Source organism: Protomyctophum parallelum (assembly GCF_964188405.1).
Source record: "Protomyctophum parallelum genome assembly, chromosome: 3".
NCBI lineage: Eukaryota > Metazoa > Chordata > Actinopteri > Myctophiformes > Myctophidae > Protomyctophum > Protomyctophum parallelum.
Window position 1 is genome coordinate 34,832,462 of NC_139698.1, and position 16,680 is coordinate 34,849,141.

Genomic DNA, 16,680 nt, shown 5'->3' on the forward strand with positions numbered 1-16,680 from the left:
TGAAACACAGGGACAAAACCTGGATCGACTACTAGCTGAACTCATTTTGAAGACTTGTGAAATGTTATCTCTCATGTGATGAGTCCATCTGCAGTGCTGTTCAAGGAAAAGGTGCCTTCAAGTATACAATATGTCAAGCTCTCCTGGTGTTAACATTTTAATACATTTGAATAATATGTTTTACCCAGTTCTGAACATCATACGTTTTTATTGTATACGTATGTGGTACAGTGTAAACATCACTGATCGCTCGGTATAGCTATGTTTTCCTCTGCTAATGTGCATAGTGAGTGACAAATGAAAGGCATTCACAAGCTCTTCCTTGCTAATGCTATAATTTCTGTCATACAGTTTACATGGCAATGCAATGACACTATTATGCTTTAGGCTTCCCTGTCAGTGTAGTCACGGGCAGTTACTGTTTATGTGACATTTACTGGCATTTTATCTTCCTCAAATCGACTTTTTAATTGCCAAAAGCAATTTTGTTAGTCAAATAGCCTACTGTACCTGACCATAGATTATCATTCCTCACCTCTCCTTCTTGATGATAATTAAATTTCCTCACAGACTAATAAAGTGTATTTTTATCTGACCATAAAACAGCAATGTAGCTTCCAATGGGCGTCAAGGCTATGTCAAGGCCATAAATGGAAGGAAAAAACCTGCACTCTCTGTTAAATATCTGAAATAACGTATTTAATGCAGCATACAAACTGACACGTTTCATCTGTCATCCATGTAGGAATTTGTAGGCCTTAACATTTTAACAATGAATATTTTTGTATTAATCACACTTTTTTTTCTACCTTGTTCTGGTTGCAAATCGATGACCATAATGCAGGGTTATTATCTTTCTCCTTATTAAGATGTATCTTATCACTAAACATACTGTACTCACATCTGTACTGTGTCAGCTCTTCTATATATACTTCTAATTTATGAAACATTCCACTTGAACTCCAGGTAGAATGGACAAAACTAATAGCAGCAGTGACCATGGGCCTCGTCCCCCACCTTATAATGCCCAGGATTATGGTCCCCAGGGCCCTTATCCAGTGCCAAGTTACCAGGTTAGTAGTTCTGGTTCAACATATTAATCAAGCTTCTGATGTAGTTTAAACTAATCTTTCAGCGAAAAACAATGTACAACTATTTCAAACTGAATGCAGTCAAGAGTCAGTACTGGATGGGTGCTCAGGTGGGGCAGTGGTAATCCCTAAAGTGCCCACCACCACGGAGGCTGTGGGTTCGAATCCACCGTGGTGCAACCGCCTTTGTCGGGCGTCACAATTGGCCCTTGTTCGGGGGAGGGTGATATTGGTCATTGCATGTATGCTACTCCTAGGGAGTGTTAGCTGTGCGTTAGCATAAGGAAGTTTCCACATCCTCCCAGTGGTACCTCCTCACTATAGCAGGTGAGTCAGTAGGATACAACAGCAGTGACAAGACAGTGTGTGGGGAGGAATTAATTAGCATAACGACTAAATTGGCTCTTATCATCATGACGTAACATGTCGATTTGCTCGGCCACATTTGACGTACTTTCTCCATTCATTGTCAATGGGAATTTAATGTTTGTGTAGGACAAAAATCACAAAAAAAGGTCAGTGATGGAGACCGAGTTAAAGGTGGTATTTTCGTGCTGTAACCTAATTTTAGTTTTCGAATCCAACTCTGAAAATCAACCTTGTTTATCTTTGACGAGGTTGGGAAGGGGAACATCTCTGTCATCTCTCCCGTTGGTCCCTATGATAACATGGTTCATCCAGGGGGCCGTACAGCAGGAGACGGTCTCCACTTTACTGAAGCCCCACCAGTCGACTATGAAGACTTTGGAATATCCGAGGATGAAAACTGCTTCAGTGATGGTGGTGTAAGGAGAGGTGAGAAAGGAGAGATCCCCGCTCTGGGAATAGAGAGAGAAAGAGGAAGGGAGATGGATGGATACAGCGGCAATCCACGCATGCATGTCTTTTTGTCTGTGAGTTTGCATATGTGCTCACGTCTGTTCGTTCGGCTACAGCTTGACATGAATAATTTCTATTTACTCCCTCATTTGCTTTTGAAATTGTTTTCTTGAAATTGATTTGAAATTGAAGTTGGTTGCTCTGTGCTGCATCCTGCCCTCCTCTTCACCTCCCACACAGCACACTTCATTTACAAGAGGACCAGTGAATTCAATGAAAATAGAAACTCTCAAATGCTGTGTGGCATAAACAACGGAGTCTGTTGCCTCCATAATGCTGTGTCTCTGTCTGGCTTCTTGTATGTGTTCTTTCTTTTTCTGTTTCAATCTGCTTTCATCTGCCCGAGTCACCCCCCCCCCCCCTTATCTGTCTATCTATCTAACAGCTTTCATAAGGAAGGTCTATCTAACCTTGATGATGCAGCTTCTGGTGACTGTTGGGATTATCTGTGCCTTTCTCTATTGGTGAGTCATCATTGCACAGGGGATGAAAATAAACCACATTACATGATTCCAGTCAGTATGAACTTCATCTTGCCTAGCCTCAGTCTAGCCTGTTCCCAATGTATACAGCACCAATTCAACATCACATTACCACAAGGCAGGACGTTCTGTATAAAATGCTCTCTCAGTCAGATCACCCCAATACAAGTAACGGGCATGGTTCCCTACCTCGGCTGTAGAGGATGAATGACCATAAGCTGCCCTAATATGCTTTCACTCTGCAGTACTTTGAAAGCTTTATGGGTTCAGTATAATGTATGTGGTCGAAAGCAAGTCCTGTACTTCTTTATCGTAAATTGTACATGGCTCCCAGGTGCACAATGCACTGTCCTCTGTTAATATTTAATAATAATAAATAAATAAAACATTGCAACGGTTCTATTTCTATACTATAAATGCTGCTTCTATAAAACCGTATCCCTCTCACAATCTCTTCCCTTCACTGATTTGCAGGGAACCCCTCAGGGAATTTGCATGGTCCAGCTCCTGGTTCACCTCTGTCATGATGTAAGCAATCACAACAAATCAACACATCTAGTTATACTGTTCAGTATGATCTCTCTCTCTCTCTCTCTCTCTCTCTCGCACTCGCACTCGCACTCGCACGCACGCACGCACGCACGCACGCACGCACGCACGCACGCACGCACGCACGCACGCACGCACGCACGCGCACACACACACACACACACACACACACACACACACACACACACACACACATGAAAACATCATCCTTTGAAACCCACGGGGAACACCTTGGACTGCCTCTGTGTTCTTATTTCTGTCTGCAGTAGCCGCTAGTATACAGTATACATAAATAATGCACTCTAGAAATAAAAGATTTGAGCAGTGTTTCTTCACTTTACACCCTCTTTATTTCCTATTTACGAGGCACTCTATATTCTCTGTGAAACAGGGTGTGTGTGTTGGTACTCATCTTGGCCATGTCCTGCTGTGACAACCTCCGACGTCGAGTCCCCCTCAATTTCATTGCCCTGGGCTTGTTTGTGAGTACCAGCCAGCACCAGCCAGGCATCAAATTAAACCCCACCACACCTGCTCTACTTCACTGCGTTCCTAGGTTCTTTTGAAATGCATTTGTTTTCTGTGGTATTGTCCCTTTTCTCTGTCCAATCTATCTCTATCTGTTGGTCTTCCAGACTGTCGTGGAGGGCCTGATGCTTGGATCTGTGGCAGTGTGAGTATGTAGAATGCCTCCTTGGACAAACCCATTACTTTGATACAGATGAACAAACACAGAAAACAACAAAGCCCAGATGGCCCGTATATGGCTGTGATAGTTTTCCCATGAAACACATGGAACTATTAAATATGATTAAAGCTATATCGCTTTTACAACGCTCTTTCCTGGTGTATAGAGATATTACGTCTTTGTGTTGCGTTCGCACTTAAAAGCTAAGCTTGTACGGGTTCTCAATACTAATAAAGACAAAATATATTTCATTGTAAACCTCAAATGAATATTCACTGAGAACAGAAGTAGGAGCACTGTCAGAAAACCACAGTAAAACACATTTGCAACTTCATAAACACCAAAGATTGCAGTGTAATTATTTATAGAGAGAGTCTGATTTGTGCCTAGGGAACAGAATCAGAATATAGCCTAATAACTCATCCCAATTAGCATATTTCTGGCATATTGAAGTAACAGAACCTTTCAGTGAACCTTTCAAGAACACAACGCATTACACAATTCAGCAAGTCTCTGGCACACTATCACTATCACTATCATCATGAGCAGAATTGTGCTTTTCCTTTTGGGGTAACATTAGAGCAGTACTCTATTATACATGTGCCATTCTACATGGTGAGTGACTATAGGTACTGTAAGCATGCCACTTTTGGATTCCATTGGCAGTATTTGTGTTTATCTATCTGTGCAGATTCTTTGAAGCTGAGGCTGTTATGTGGGCTGTGGGGGCCACTGCACTGGTGTCCTTCAGTCTAACAGTGTTTGCTATGCAGTCAAAAGTAAGTTATCTCACATAATATATTAGTTAGTTTAAATGCAAGACAATCCAGGGTTGCTTTTATATGTACACTAAATAAATAAATAATTGGTTAATTTGCTATGCATTATGTCATACAAGTGTTACATACAAGTGTTTTGGGGTGTTTATTTTGACTACTGTACCTACTCTCTGAAGTTTTGTCATTCATTCATTGCTCACAGTTTATTCTATTAAATTCAATACAACAAGGCAACTGAATTCAAACGCTTAAGCACCGAATATGTGTTCTCCCTTGAACTGTCGTCTGGAAGGATACTGAACTGCAGTGCGAGTATGCCCTCCATGATAGAGCACTCTGCAGAGCTGCACAGTATACTGTAGCTGCAATGCAGAGGACCTTGTGTGCCCTCGCCTTTACAATGACGAGTTCTAATGAGAGACATTCGGTTTACATTTTCTGTTTTAGCTGCTCGTCCTATTCAATCACTTTTTGTCCCTCCCCCCAGGTGGACTTCACTGCAGCCTACGGATGTCTTTGGGTGTTTTTCTGGACCCTCATGGCCTTTGCATTGCTTTGTGGAATCATGCGATCCCAGGTAAATCTATCCACTTTTGATGGGGTTTCTTTCTGGGAGAATGCCCCATGTTGAGGTTGTAGCAATACACTACAGTATATCGTCGTCGTCAGGTGGATACCTTAGCTTAGACACACAAAAAAGTAATTTGGCATAATAGTATACAGTAGTAAGTGATTTGAACAGAGCCCAGTCTTCTTGCACAATATACAAAATTACTCCATGATAATTCAGTTAGTTGACTTGACTGACATTATTCCCCAAATGTATTATTATATTCAGAGCTTTGGCGATCCATTTCTTTCAATGAATACGGTATTAAATAGTTCTAATGTAAGATCATGCCTAGCTTGTTGATCAAAATCCACATATTGTTTTTATACTATACTGATATAAACCTAGAGGTATGCACAGTTGATCAAACAAATTATAATAATAACTTCAATGGTAGCATACAGCATCTAGGAAACAATGCCCAGAACCAAAGGTCTTGAGACAAGCTTTCAATCAGTCTTGTCCTTCTACTCTGATTAGTTATGTACAACAATGTGGTAATTAATCCTTTACTCATTTACCTTTGAACGTGTCATTAAACCATAAGTCTGATACTGAGTTAGATATCTAATTTATCATTGGTTCTCAACGTCGGGCCCGGTCAATCTTCCCTGCGATTTTTTATTCACACTAACAAACCAAAATGCAGCAGAATTCAAAAGTTTGCTCCTCGGAGCACAGGTCTCTGCCAGGCCGGGTGACCTGCAGGGCCCGCAAACTTTGGAAATCTGATCACTTGACCCCAGAAATAAAGTGTACCGATTTGTGTGAATGTTGGACAATATCTGTAGGAGTAGTTGCAAAAAGTGGGTTTTGAAGAAAATGCAAAATGGCAGAATGTAATGTGGTGCATGCATCATGATCAAAGGAATCCAGGGGGAAAAGAATATGTTGATTGTAAGACCTACGGTTCAAGAGTTATCACAGTTGATCACATGACATGACGAGATAAGGTGTACCAATTTGAGTGAAGTTTGGACAAAATCGGTAGAAGTAGTAGAAAGATCTGAGTAACAGACAACATTAATATTGTTAGGTGCAAACGGGTTTGGCCTATTTTGGGAGTTCTGTAATAAATATTTTGATTGTATCAAAATATCCACCATGAGGCTAATTTGAAAAAATTTAGGGTGGTATTTCTTCCTTGGCCTAGTGGGCCCCCCCAATCAGAACAGTATTTTCGCCTAGTGGGCCCCCCCAATCAGAACAGTATTTTGTTGCAGATACTTACAATAATGAAGTTTCTCTTTTTGGCCATGGTGGTTGGGGCTCCCCCCTCTCCCTGGAGACCTGTGCTCCACGGAGCACACTTTTCTAGTTTTTATGTTAATCTTCTTTCCATTTTCCTTAGTTAAATTACCAACAGAAAAAACCCTAACTAACCCTTTGTTTTGTGTCTCCATCTCTTTCAACAGTATCTTTACATTACATATGCCTGCCTTGGAACCTTATTATTCTCCCTGGTAAGTAAACTATAAAATCTACACAGAATCCTTTTCCACTCTGTCAGGTGAAAAGAAGCAGCTTGGACTCCTCATGCATAGAAGGAGGCATGAGGTCAGTCCGCTGCCCCCCCCAGGTTGGCAGAGGAAGTGTAGCGCCCAGGATTACATTAGATAATTGGCACTGGGTGAAAAGAAAACTGGGTTACAAAATCGTGGGATAAAGATTAAAATTAAAAAAGAATCCCTTTCCACACGATCAAGATAAAACATTACTATTTCAATAGAACAATATCATACAGAGAGGTATACTGCCAGAGTGCCAGTTGAGCTGTGGTGCCCTTTAATTTCAATTATGCACTGAACAGCAGCGGTCTACATTTTCATAGCCACAGTAGCTCTCTGCGGGCCTGTGGCATTAACAGAAAATGTGGTGACCCGTTCATTCAGCTGGTGGAACAAACTAGGACTACAAAGTACACACACACACACACACACAGCTGAACAGGCTGTCAACAAGCAATTCACAGCCGGCATGTTTCTTTGAACTGATTGTCAGCATACCATCTCTTCTCTCTCTTTATCTCTTACACACAAACATACTGTACATACTGTACCCCACCCGCTGTTCTTATGAATTGCCCATGTTTGGGTCATACACTTGACCTTGACCTTATAGATGGGTTTTTTGTTTACAAACATTGAGACTGCACAAGCAGGTGCCGGTTTCATCTAATCAATATTAATAATAATAAATGAATAATAATAATGGATTGCAATTTTATAGCACTTTTTATGTGCTTACTCAAAGCGCTTTAGTGCTTACAATGATCCATTCATTCATACATTGGGAGGTGAAGTGGCGAACAGTCAACACCAGCGTCCACACTTCCCACATTCACCCACTAATGATGGGCATTGGTGGCAACCACTGGAGGCAATGCGGGGTTCAGTGTCTTGCCTAAGGACACTTCGACATGTAGACAGGAGGAGACACACCCTAGTAGTAGTGAGACAGATATATACTTCAGCCTGCCAACAGTATTGCACACCGAAAACAGCTTTGAGAATCGCTATTGTTGTTTACACACAAGTTGACACAACACAAACCAAGCGAGAGATCACAGTAAACTAAAGAGATAACAGCATCTGAAAGTTTGATGGGGTGCATTTTTACACGTCAGTGCTGTCTATTACAGTGCATCTAATGAACGATCTGTTTCTTTTGCCCCCAACCTGCGGGCGCATACAGGTGACGTTGTCTGGAAGCGTCTATAGTAAATCTTATCCCTTGGACAAGTGTTCTTTGTGTAATTTGTTACGATGTCACACGTGCACGCTGTGGAAATATCCGTTATATCTATATCTGTTTTCTAACTCAGTGGTGCCCAAGCTTTTTTGTCCCATGTACCTCTTGAGTCGTTTTGCCATGCCAATTGTACCCTCACTCATGTGTTGATGATTCTCCTGAATTTGTTATCCGATAATATTAATGGACATATCATCAACAGGACAGGGCAGTGTTGTTTGATAATGGAATTGTCTTTGGTGTATTGGATGCTTTCTTATCAATCAAGTGTCATCCAAACCATGACTGCAGTGAGAATGAAAGCAACAGCAACTGCCATTTATCCATGTTTGTGCACTTGGGTGCAGATTTGACCATGGATGTATTGGTTTTGAAATGCATGATCATGACCTCTTCCCATCATGTAATAGGTGAAACCTGCTGAAAACTAGACACACGCACACTCTAGCATCTTGAGATTACATATATTAGATTACGATATTTTCTTATAATTTGGGAAATACATTTTAATAAATCTCCAACCATGTACGGTTGTACAAGCTGCTAAAGTACCCCCAGGGCCTGGGGTACTTGTAGACCTATCCCTACCCCACTGTGTGAAGTATAACTCTCTCTCTCTCTCTCTACTCTAGTACTTGGTGATGGATACTCAGCTTATTCTAGGAGGGAAACACAAAAAGTACTCAATCTCTGCTGAGGAGTACATATTTGCTGCTCTCAACCTGTATCTGGACGTCGTCACACTGTTTCTTCTCCTGCTGCAGCTCATTGGCCTCTGTCGCTGAAAGGATACGTCTTGTTTTGCACATGCTGCTTATCACTTTCTACTTGAATCACGTTGCTTCCCAATTTAGGGCAAATTCATTTTCACTTTGTCGCCTTACTATTATTAATTATTATTATCAGTTACTTAAAAGGACATGATCGCTCAACTGAAAAGAAATAGCAGCGCCTCAGACTATCACAGCAATATTGGGGACAGGGTTGGAATGTATCAAGCTTTCCAACCTATGTCCCCGTTTACAACCGTCACACACACGTCTTTTATCTGGCAATAAGCACTGATTCCGGACATTGCCAAGTACCATCGCTCCATAAAGAAAAAACATATCAAACGCAAAGGCAATGCTGTTACAAAGTGTTACTGCATATTTGTGTGTACTGTTAAACTTTAAAAAGAGATTGCACATCTGTTTGTTGATATTCAACAGAGGAGCTCTATAGACTACAGAAGCTTCAGCAAATAGTATCATTATCAAATCATTTGATTATTTCTGTGCATATTATTAAAATGTGGAATTTTAACTGGACATCTGAATGGGTAAATAATAAATGGTTATTTTGTTTGTTTTTTTAATCACAGCACCAATAGACCACTTAAAAGTCAAATTCAACTCGTAGTTTATTGGCATCGTCACAAACATCTTTCTTTCATATAAAGAGGGAATGTATCAAGTATAGGCTATGAAAGTGCAAATAGCATTTCAAGGATTAGTTGCTTTACAATAGAAAATCTCCATGTGTTATAAAATGTGTTTTCCATTTAAAAATAAATCACCTGAACATCGGAAGTGAAATGCAAAGGAAAATATGAATGTAGATTTGTACCCATTTCATGCACAGCATACTGTTGGGGGGCTGTGTCCACAAAACGTTTTTTTTTGTTAACAATGGGAGTGCCATGTTTTTGGCGGCAGCTTGACGAGGCACTGAGCTATTATTTTGCACTCAAGCGTTCACGTGTGCCGTTTCTGTCTGCTTGCCAAGCTCAAATATTTTCAACTTGGGTACGTTTTGAGGCGAGCGCTTTGTGATTTCAGCCAGGAAAAAACGCCCCGGTGGACACGGCCCCTTAGAGAAAAACGACAAAATATTTTTGTTAGCCGACTCCACCACTTAACAAACCAGTTTACATAACTTAACTCCAACAAACCTAGATCCACTAAAGCCTGATTTATACTTTGTTGTATGACGGTGCTGTACGCCGAATATAGCTGATCTACAAGTTTGCCATGCATTTTGAGGTTGTAGATCTGCTACTGTCATATAACAAAGTATTAAATAAGCATAACCGTATGGCACTCACAGCTTCACAATTCCAAAGATACATTTCAACAGTCAACACTGTACATTAGAATTACTAGTGTTCATGATGAGAAATGAAAACAGTGCAGTACAGTCAGGTATCAGCCCAGGGAGGAAATTAAATCAATTGAAACTTACAAACACTGATCTTACTTACGTATGCCACATACTTTGTAGACAATGAATCAGTACAATGAATCAATAGTTTTCTATATCCTTATTCTGAACATTAAGGAAATAACTAATTTATATGGCGTCTTTCTTCAGTTTTAACGCCTTCAGCTAAGATAAGCTTGTACACATAAATACCCACAAGTTTTAGTTTCTAAAGTACAGACGAACCAATTGTACTGTATACAAATTACCAATGTGAAGAAGCCCTACTCCACAATGAGAAAGAAATACAACTATTTTATATCTTTCAGAATGTGGTGGATTAACCAACTGCTACCCACAATACAGGTACAATTTGCGTTCTATATTAATACCTTTTGAAGACGGAACAAAATCTCAAAGACACTCCGGCTACGAATATTGTTGGGAAACTAAAAAATTTAAATGTCACATTTGGACATTGGTTAGCTTGATGTTAGAGAAATAATCTTAGGTTAAGGTGTTTTTTTTTTGTATACACCAAATAATTACATTTTAAATAAGCACAAGATAAAAGTAGCAATAATTTAAAAAAGTGATCGACATAAAGGCACTGTGATTAATTGTGTAGAAAACCATCTACGCAAGGGTTCTCAATGTTTTTTGAGGAACAGTACACGCATACAGTACATATTTTCTACAAGTATGATACTGCACTGCAGTCCCATTGATTTGCGGGGTCCTACAGTGGCTTAATCATAAGGAGTTTACAGGGACTGAACAAAGTAGGCTTCATTAATTAGTTTGCAGGGTTCAATGTGATCACCTGATTAGATTTTACTGGCCTTTCCTGTTTTATGCCAACAGCAGCACTGCTTGCAGTCCATTTAATCCATTTCATCATTTGGAAATTCCCAGGTGCGGTCATAACTAAATGAATCCTTCAAAATCAGCTACAATGTAATCCAGAGTATGCCGTTACATGGCGATTAAACTGTTCATCTACGACCCTGATGTGACTACAGCCACTTGGCTGTATTTATTGTTTCTGAAGCTCATAGACAGTACAGCATTCTGGAAATTGATAAAGTCTATTTCAGCAGATTTCAGTTCCATAGAAGAATCCCCGCTCATTCTTGATTGTGTGTGTACACTACAGTATACATTACTGTTAAGCACACGGCACCTACTGTGTCTACCGGTATACATTTTATTAAACTGTGGTGAGATTTGACAAAAATCTCTCACCTTTAATCTAAAAATGGCATTTTTCAGTTTGAGGCAATTACATTTTAGTTGGGTCAACTATTGGGATTGTAGCAAGCAGGCACAATTTGCTTTAGAGAATCCTTGGTAATAGCAAACTACGCTTTTGCTATTCAGTGTTTGGCACCTATAATGTAGACAGAGATGGACAGGAGTGAAAGAATGTCTCAGACTGCACAGTACATATCTTACATTAGAATAAAAGTCCACTGGGTACAGCTGAAACGAAAAGAAAAGAAAAACACCCTCAAACCTGACCTCACACACTCACACAGTAGGCTTTTAACTCCAGTGGAAGAAAAAAAGAAATATAAAACACAAACCTGCATATGCAATGCATGAGGCTAAATCTTCTACATATCTTATCTTACTTTCTAATCTATTACAGATTTAGAAAAAGCAACTTGCACATTTTAATCAGCACACTATTTGTATCAATTTGAATGTCTCAATCTCTTTCAGTGCCCCATTTTCCAGGAATGCAATCTCTAAGCCATCAGTCCCCCAGCAGGGTGGTGGATAAGATAGTAAATGCAGGAAACTGATCTGATTACAACTGTACTGGCTAGATCTCTGCACTACTGCTACACCACTAGCCACGTTTATCTACCGTTCCCTAACCTCACGTCACCAGGCTTTCTGCAGTAGCTATGGAAAGCCTGGGTTCTATTTACTGTTCAGTGCTCTTATATGCTCTAGAGTCCACCTACTGTATCCAATCGTTTCCATCCATCCACCCACCCACACACACATTATGCAGAGACACAGGCCATTTCCCTGTCCGCTCTAGACTGGATATGCAAACTGCAACAGGAATTGATCCTAGTCCAACCATTAACCAGCCTTACTACCTACCTTTTAGCCTGTGAGAAAACTCCTCATTTCCAAATACATTCCAGCAGAGTGCTCAAGGAATATGTTAAATCTATACATAATCCTTAACTTTTTCGCTGCCGCTAGGGTAATGCCACCCGTCCACTCTAACTCTACGATCCTAGTTTCCTTTCCGGGTTATTCAAGGAGGTGGGGGCTTTTGTTATGAGCACAGTGATCAGTCGCGTTAGCGCAGACCCCTTAGCTATCATTACAACCAGTTACATGTGCTCAGTGAAGTGATACAAACTCACAAATGATTTACAATCGTCGGATGCCACACGGCTCACCATGGACAGCGCTCGAACCTTTGCAGCGCTTTGAAAATCCTGTTATAACGGAGGCTCAATGGAGCCGGATTTAAAAATCCCATAGCTGGTGGGGACGGAGGATCTCCATACTAACCGGAGCAATGCTAAAAGGTAAACTGACGGTCGCTGCTTTCATATATGATCTATACGGTTGCCTACGAACGTACGCGTAGTTAGCCCCAGTAGGTACCGATAGCCTATCTACGTTTATAAACGTAGATGGCAGCGAAAAAGTTAAGTCTGAGTGGTTTTGCCCTTCACAAAGTGTTCCCCCCTGTCCCCAGTCAACCAATCACATCACACCAAGTGCACTTGGTCCTCCCACTCAGAGGAGCTGCTGCTGGGCAGCTGGTCAGACATTGTGTCACATGTAGGGGTGTCGACACGGTTGCAGACCTTCGCACTGCCCCGCTCAGTATCCTTGCCACCTGCATCCATGGTGGCCATGTACGATAGTGACACGGTGTCCAAACCTACCAGATCTAACTGTGTGGGCCTCGTAGCAACAGCAGCAAGCTCCTTCTCCTCCAGATCAGTCAGTCTCTGAGGACAGAAAGAAATGTCCACCATGGCTTCCTGAGGATTCGGGATTTCCAAAAGCACATCGACCCCTTTCTCCTCCTCCTCCTCCTCCTCCTCTGGGTAGCCTCCTTCAACACCTGCCCTGGCTGGGTGGTGTGTGCCCGGGTCTGCGTCTGTGTCGGTTTCAGAGGAGATGGCAGGGACCAGCGTGATGCCTTGGGGGTTCATGTCGTGGAACCACGCCATGATGTTACCCAGCAGATTGGCGTTTGTTGCTGACACAGAGGATGAGGAAGGGTCCTGGCTGCCACATGTGGTGGAATCCAACGTATCACTGGAGGAGGAGAAGAGACCCGTTGATGAGCCGCCGCCACCCGGAGCCGACGGCATTGCCACAGAACCGCCGAAGGGCCGGTGGCGATTGTCGCAGTACTGAGAGAGGACAGAGGTGGGAAAACCTGCAGAAGCAGAGTATGGGCTGGGAATGTTGATGTTGCCCAGTCTTGCCAGGTTATCTCCCAGCTCCAACAGCTCGCTGCTGCTCAGAGATGCTCTGTGAAGGACCTCCACACTCGGGTTGCTCTGTTCTAACCTAGAGGGCAGAGATGTGCCGATAGCGCCGAGTGATACTTCATTGGCTAGGAAGTCGTGGTTGGTCCCATCCCCCGTCATCCTAGACTCCTGGAGTGACAGCTGAATGGCCAATAGAATGTTGGGATCGTCGTCCTCCAAAGAACCGAGACCCTAGTAACACACAAATGTACAACAAATAAATAGTTATTTTATTTGACAATAAGAAATCTTATATTTGCAAACTAACTATAGTGCGTTCAGCTATTATGTTAGAACATAAACTACTTGAAGGTTAAAATAAAAATAAATAAAGACATGGGCCCCGGTCTCTGCAAAGGACTTGTCTTGTATTTAACCTGCCTATCCATTAGTGTTGTCTGAGTTTTAATGGTCTTCATTTAATTTAGCAGTTTCAGTTCACAACAGTCCCTCAATAGCACCTCATCTCCATCAACATCCGAGAATAGACTGGGGTTACAGTGACTTATTATTTTCACCCTTTCACTCTTAACTTTAGTACACATAGCTAAATGTAACTGCAAACCAGATCAGCAGTCTGCTACTTCACAGCCGGACACGGAAACATATTGTTGCTGTCGGGTGGAAACCTTGTATGTCCTATAATCTTTCCGTTTCTCTTTTGTAAAGCAGGGTGGTGCACAACCGATGCCCACATTCAGAATACTGTTCAGAATTCAATAGGAAACTCACAGCCAAAATCTTTTGCAGCAACTTTTGCAGCAAATGAAATTAGCTGAATTCCCATTTCCACTTATATTGGGGACTGTGGTGTCAGTGTATCCTCTATAATAGTACATGCTTGGCATATTGCCAGACCAACAACCCTAACCCAACAAATCATTAATGCAAAATAGCAGACCCAAATCATTTGGGAATCGATCATTTTCACTTGGGTGTTTGTGTGGCTCTGTTCCAACTCAGTGTACAAATTCCATTTGTGCGCGGGACTGTACAGTTATGAACAGAGCCCTTCAACCGTGGCGTTTTCCCAACATACAGTACCTACACCTGCCCATACACATTATTGCTTCTCTATTGGGATTACTACTAGCTAGTTAATGTTAGCTATATACTACTGTATACAGATTGAGCAGCAGGATGCCACAGTCTTGACCATCTATACTCTTTACTTAGTTATCCAAAACAAGGCTGCATGGTTGTCATGGAAGTTTTGTTCGGAAGGATGACATGTTACAATTTAAGTTAGAACAAAATGCCACTAATCTCTATATAAAGTCCAGGCAACCTGATAATGAACTGGGGAAAATGAACCACTTGAAAGGGGAATACCTACAAGCCTGCAACGCATTGTGAGCTTGTAGATATGCTATTTTGACCAAATCCTTGTCTATTATATAACATGCCCAGAACAGGGCCCATAATAGATACTACTGTTTGTGTGGTTAGGCAGCATGTAGGCTACCAGAAGCCTCGTTTTGGAGACATGAAACTGATGACAATCCACGTACCGTCAGAGGACCGTGTCTGTGTCGACTTCCAATGTCCTGCATATCTGTATAAAAGAACAAAAGTGAGGAATTGCCAATAAACAGTACAGAAGTATATCAGTGTCGTGAAGTAACTCGAAACTATTGGCTAATCTCTGAAAATCATCATCCTTTCAGTAAACAATGCATTAGCAAGTAATGGCTAACTGACAAGGCATTTTCCAATGTGCCATTCAGCATTTGCCTGGAGAACTGCATCTAAAATTGACTGAGTAATTGATATATGGATTGAAAACAGAAACTAATAGTTTATTCTCAAGTGCAAACCTATCCATCTTCAACTCCATGGGCAATAGCAAGTAGCCTAATCAGATTAATGAGCATGAGTTAAATAAACAACTGATTTATGTATATTGCTCATAAGTGCACTGTATAATATTATTGTATAAGATTACCCCAAAAGTTCCCAAATGCTTCTGCCTTCAGTAAAAAAAAAAAAACACTCCCTGTAAGGAGAACATCAACATAAAATAATATGTACCCCAATTCCTAAATAATATAATTTTCTTGAAAGAGCATACACCAGTGGTTCTCAACCTGTGGAACAGGGCTTACTAGTGGGCCATGGGGATATATTGCAAGTGGGTCCACAAATAACTGGCAAAGAAAGAAAATATTTTAATAATAAAACATTAATATTTAAAAACCACTACCACCACTGATCCAAGCCAAAATGTAATTGATTGAGTGAACACTTTTGAGATTTTCAAGTGGGCCCTGATCCAGAAAAGGTTGCAAACCACTGACAAACACAATCCTACAGCAGTACCTAGAGTCTCGTCATCGGGGTCAGGAGTATTGCTACGCAGACTAGACATGTCGCCTCGTCTCCTCTGCCTGTGTCTCCGGCGGTACTGGAACTCTGCATACTCCTACAAAAGAAATTGGTCAAATGATCAAAAATCACCAATAAAATGGAAAACATAAACTAGCACTTTTTTGTAATCGTTTTCATCCCATAGTTCCAACCAAGTAATTTGATTGGATACATGACATTCCTAATAGCACAGAGACTTTTGCCTTTCTGTATCACTCCACTCCAGGTGTTCTAATTACTTAACATTCGGTCGTTATCGATCTTACACATCATGCAACAAATTGTTTAGTCCAGCAAAGATGGACATTTGTCCACAAAAAGCTTTTGAGTTAGATTATGAAAGGTCACCAGAAGAGGACAAAGGGAAGGTAAGAAGCCTGAATCCATGGAGAGCAGGAAACTATATACTTGATCAAGCAGTTAACTCATCTGAATCACACTTGCCACAAAAGTTATTGTTAACAGTAACTAACTTGTTTCACTGGTTGCACAAAAAAGTTAACATACAAATCAAGGTGCATGTGAATGTTACAAAGACCACCATCAGGGACAATCTCAAACTGTATTTTTTTCCTCGCTGCATTATTCATGTTGGACTCACACAAAATACATATTTAATGCAAGGGGTAGTACTTCTAGAGCTGTAATTTAGGCTAAACTCCGGTGCAAGTCATATGTTCTTTCAAAATATCAATTGCTTTAGACAAGAGCTCCTTTCATCTTCAGACCAGGCCAAAACACACACACACACACACACACACACAGCGAGGCGGTGTGTGTTA

General features: G+C 41.1%; 2 protein-coding genes across 6 annotated transcripts in view; one reads left to right on the forward strand and one right to left on the reverse strand.

Moving 5' to 3' along the window:
- Nucleotides 1-971: 971 nt before the first annotated feature.
- On the forward strand, nucleotides 972-8,614 carry LOC310856666 (protein lifeguard 1; the record flags this gene model as incomplete). Its single annotated transcript, XM_083762137.1, has 10 exons — nucleotides 972-1,073; nucleotides 1,709-1,886; nucleotides 2,356-2,434; nucleotides 2,927-2,980; nucleotides 3,393-3,483; nucleotides 3,637-3,674; nucleotides 4,381-4,468; nucleotides 4,956-5,045; nucleotides 6,494-6,541; nucleotides 8,462-8,614. 10 exons carry the CDS (start codon nucleotides 972-974, stop codon nucleotides 8,612-8,614), a joined length of 921 nt encoding a protein of 306 aa, XP_083618263.1.
- Nucleotides 8,615-9,219: 605 nt separating this feature from the next.
- Nucleotides 9,220-16,680, reverse strand: part of LOC310856255 (ankyrin repeat and IBR domain-containing protein 1-like) — a 47,179-nt gene continuing 39,718 nt past the window's right edge. For all 5 annotated transcript variants that reach the window (XM_083761555.1, XM_083761556.1, XM_083761552.1 and 2 more), the window contains 3 exons: nucleotides 15,851-15,953; nucleotides 15,043-15,086; nucleotides 9,220-13,723 (listed from right to left, as the gene is read on the reverse strand). In XM_083761555.1, coding sequence (XP_083617681.1) covers nucleotides 12,755-13,723; nucleotides 15,043-15,086; nucleotides 15,851-15,953 — 1,116 coding nt within the window. In that variant the 3' untranslated portion in view covers nucleotides 9,220-12,754. The remainder of the gene's footprint in view (nucleotides 13,724-15,042; nucleotides 15,087-15,850; nucleotides 15,954-16,680) is intronic.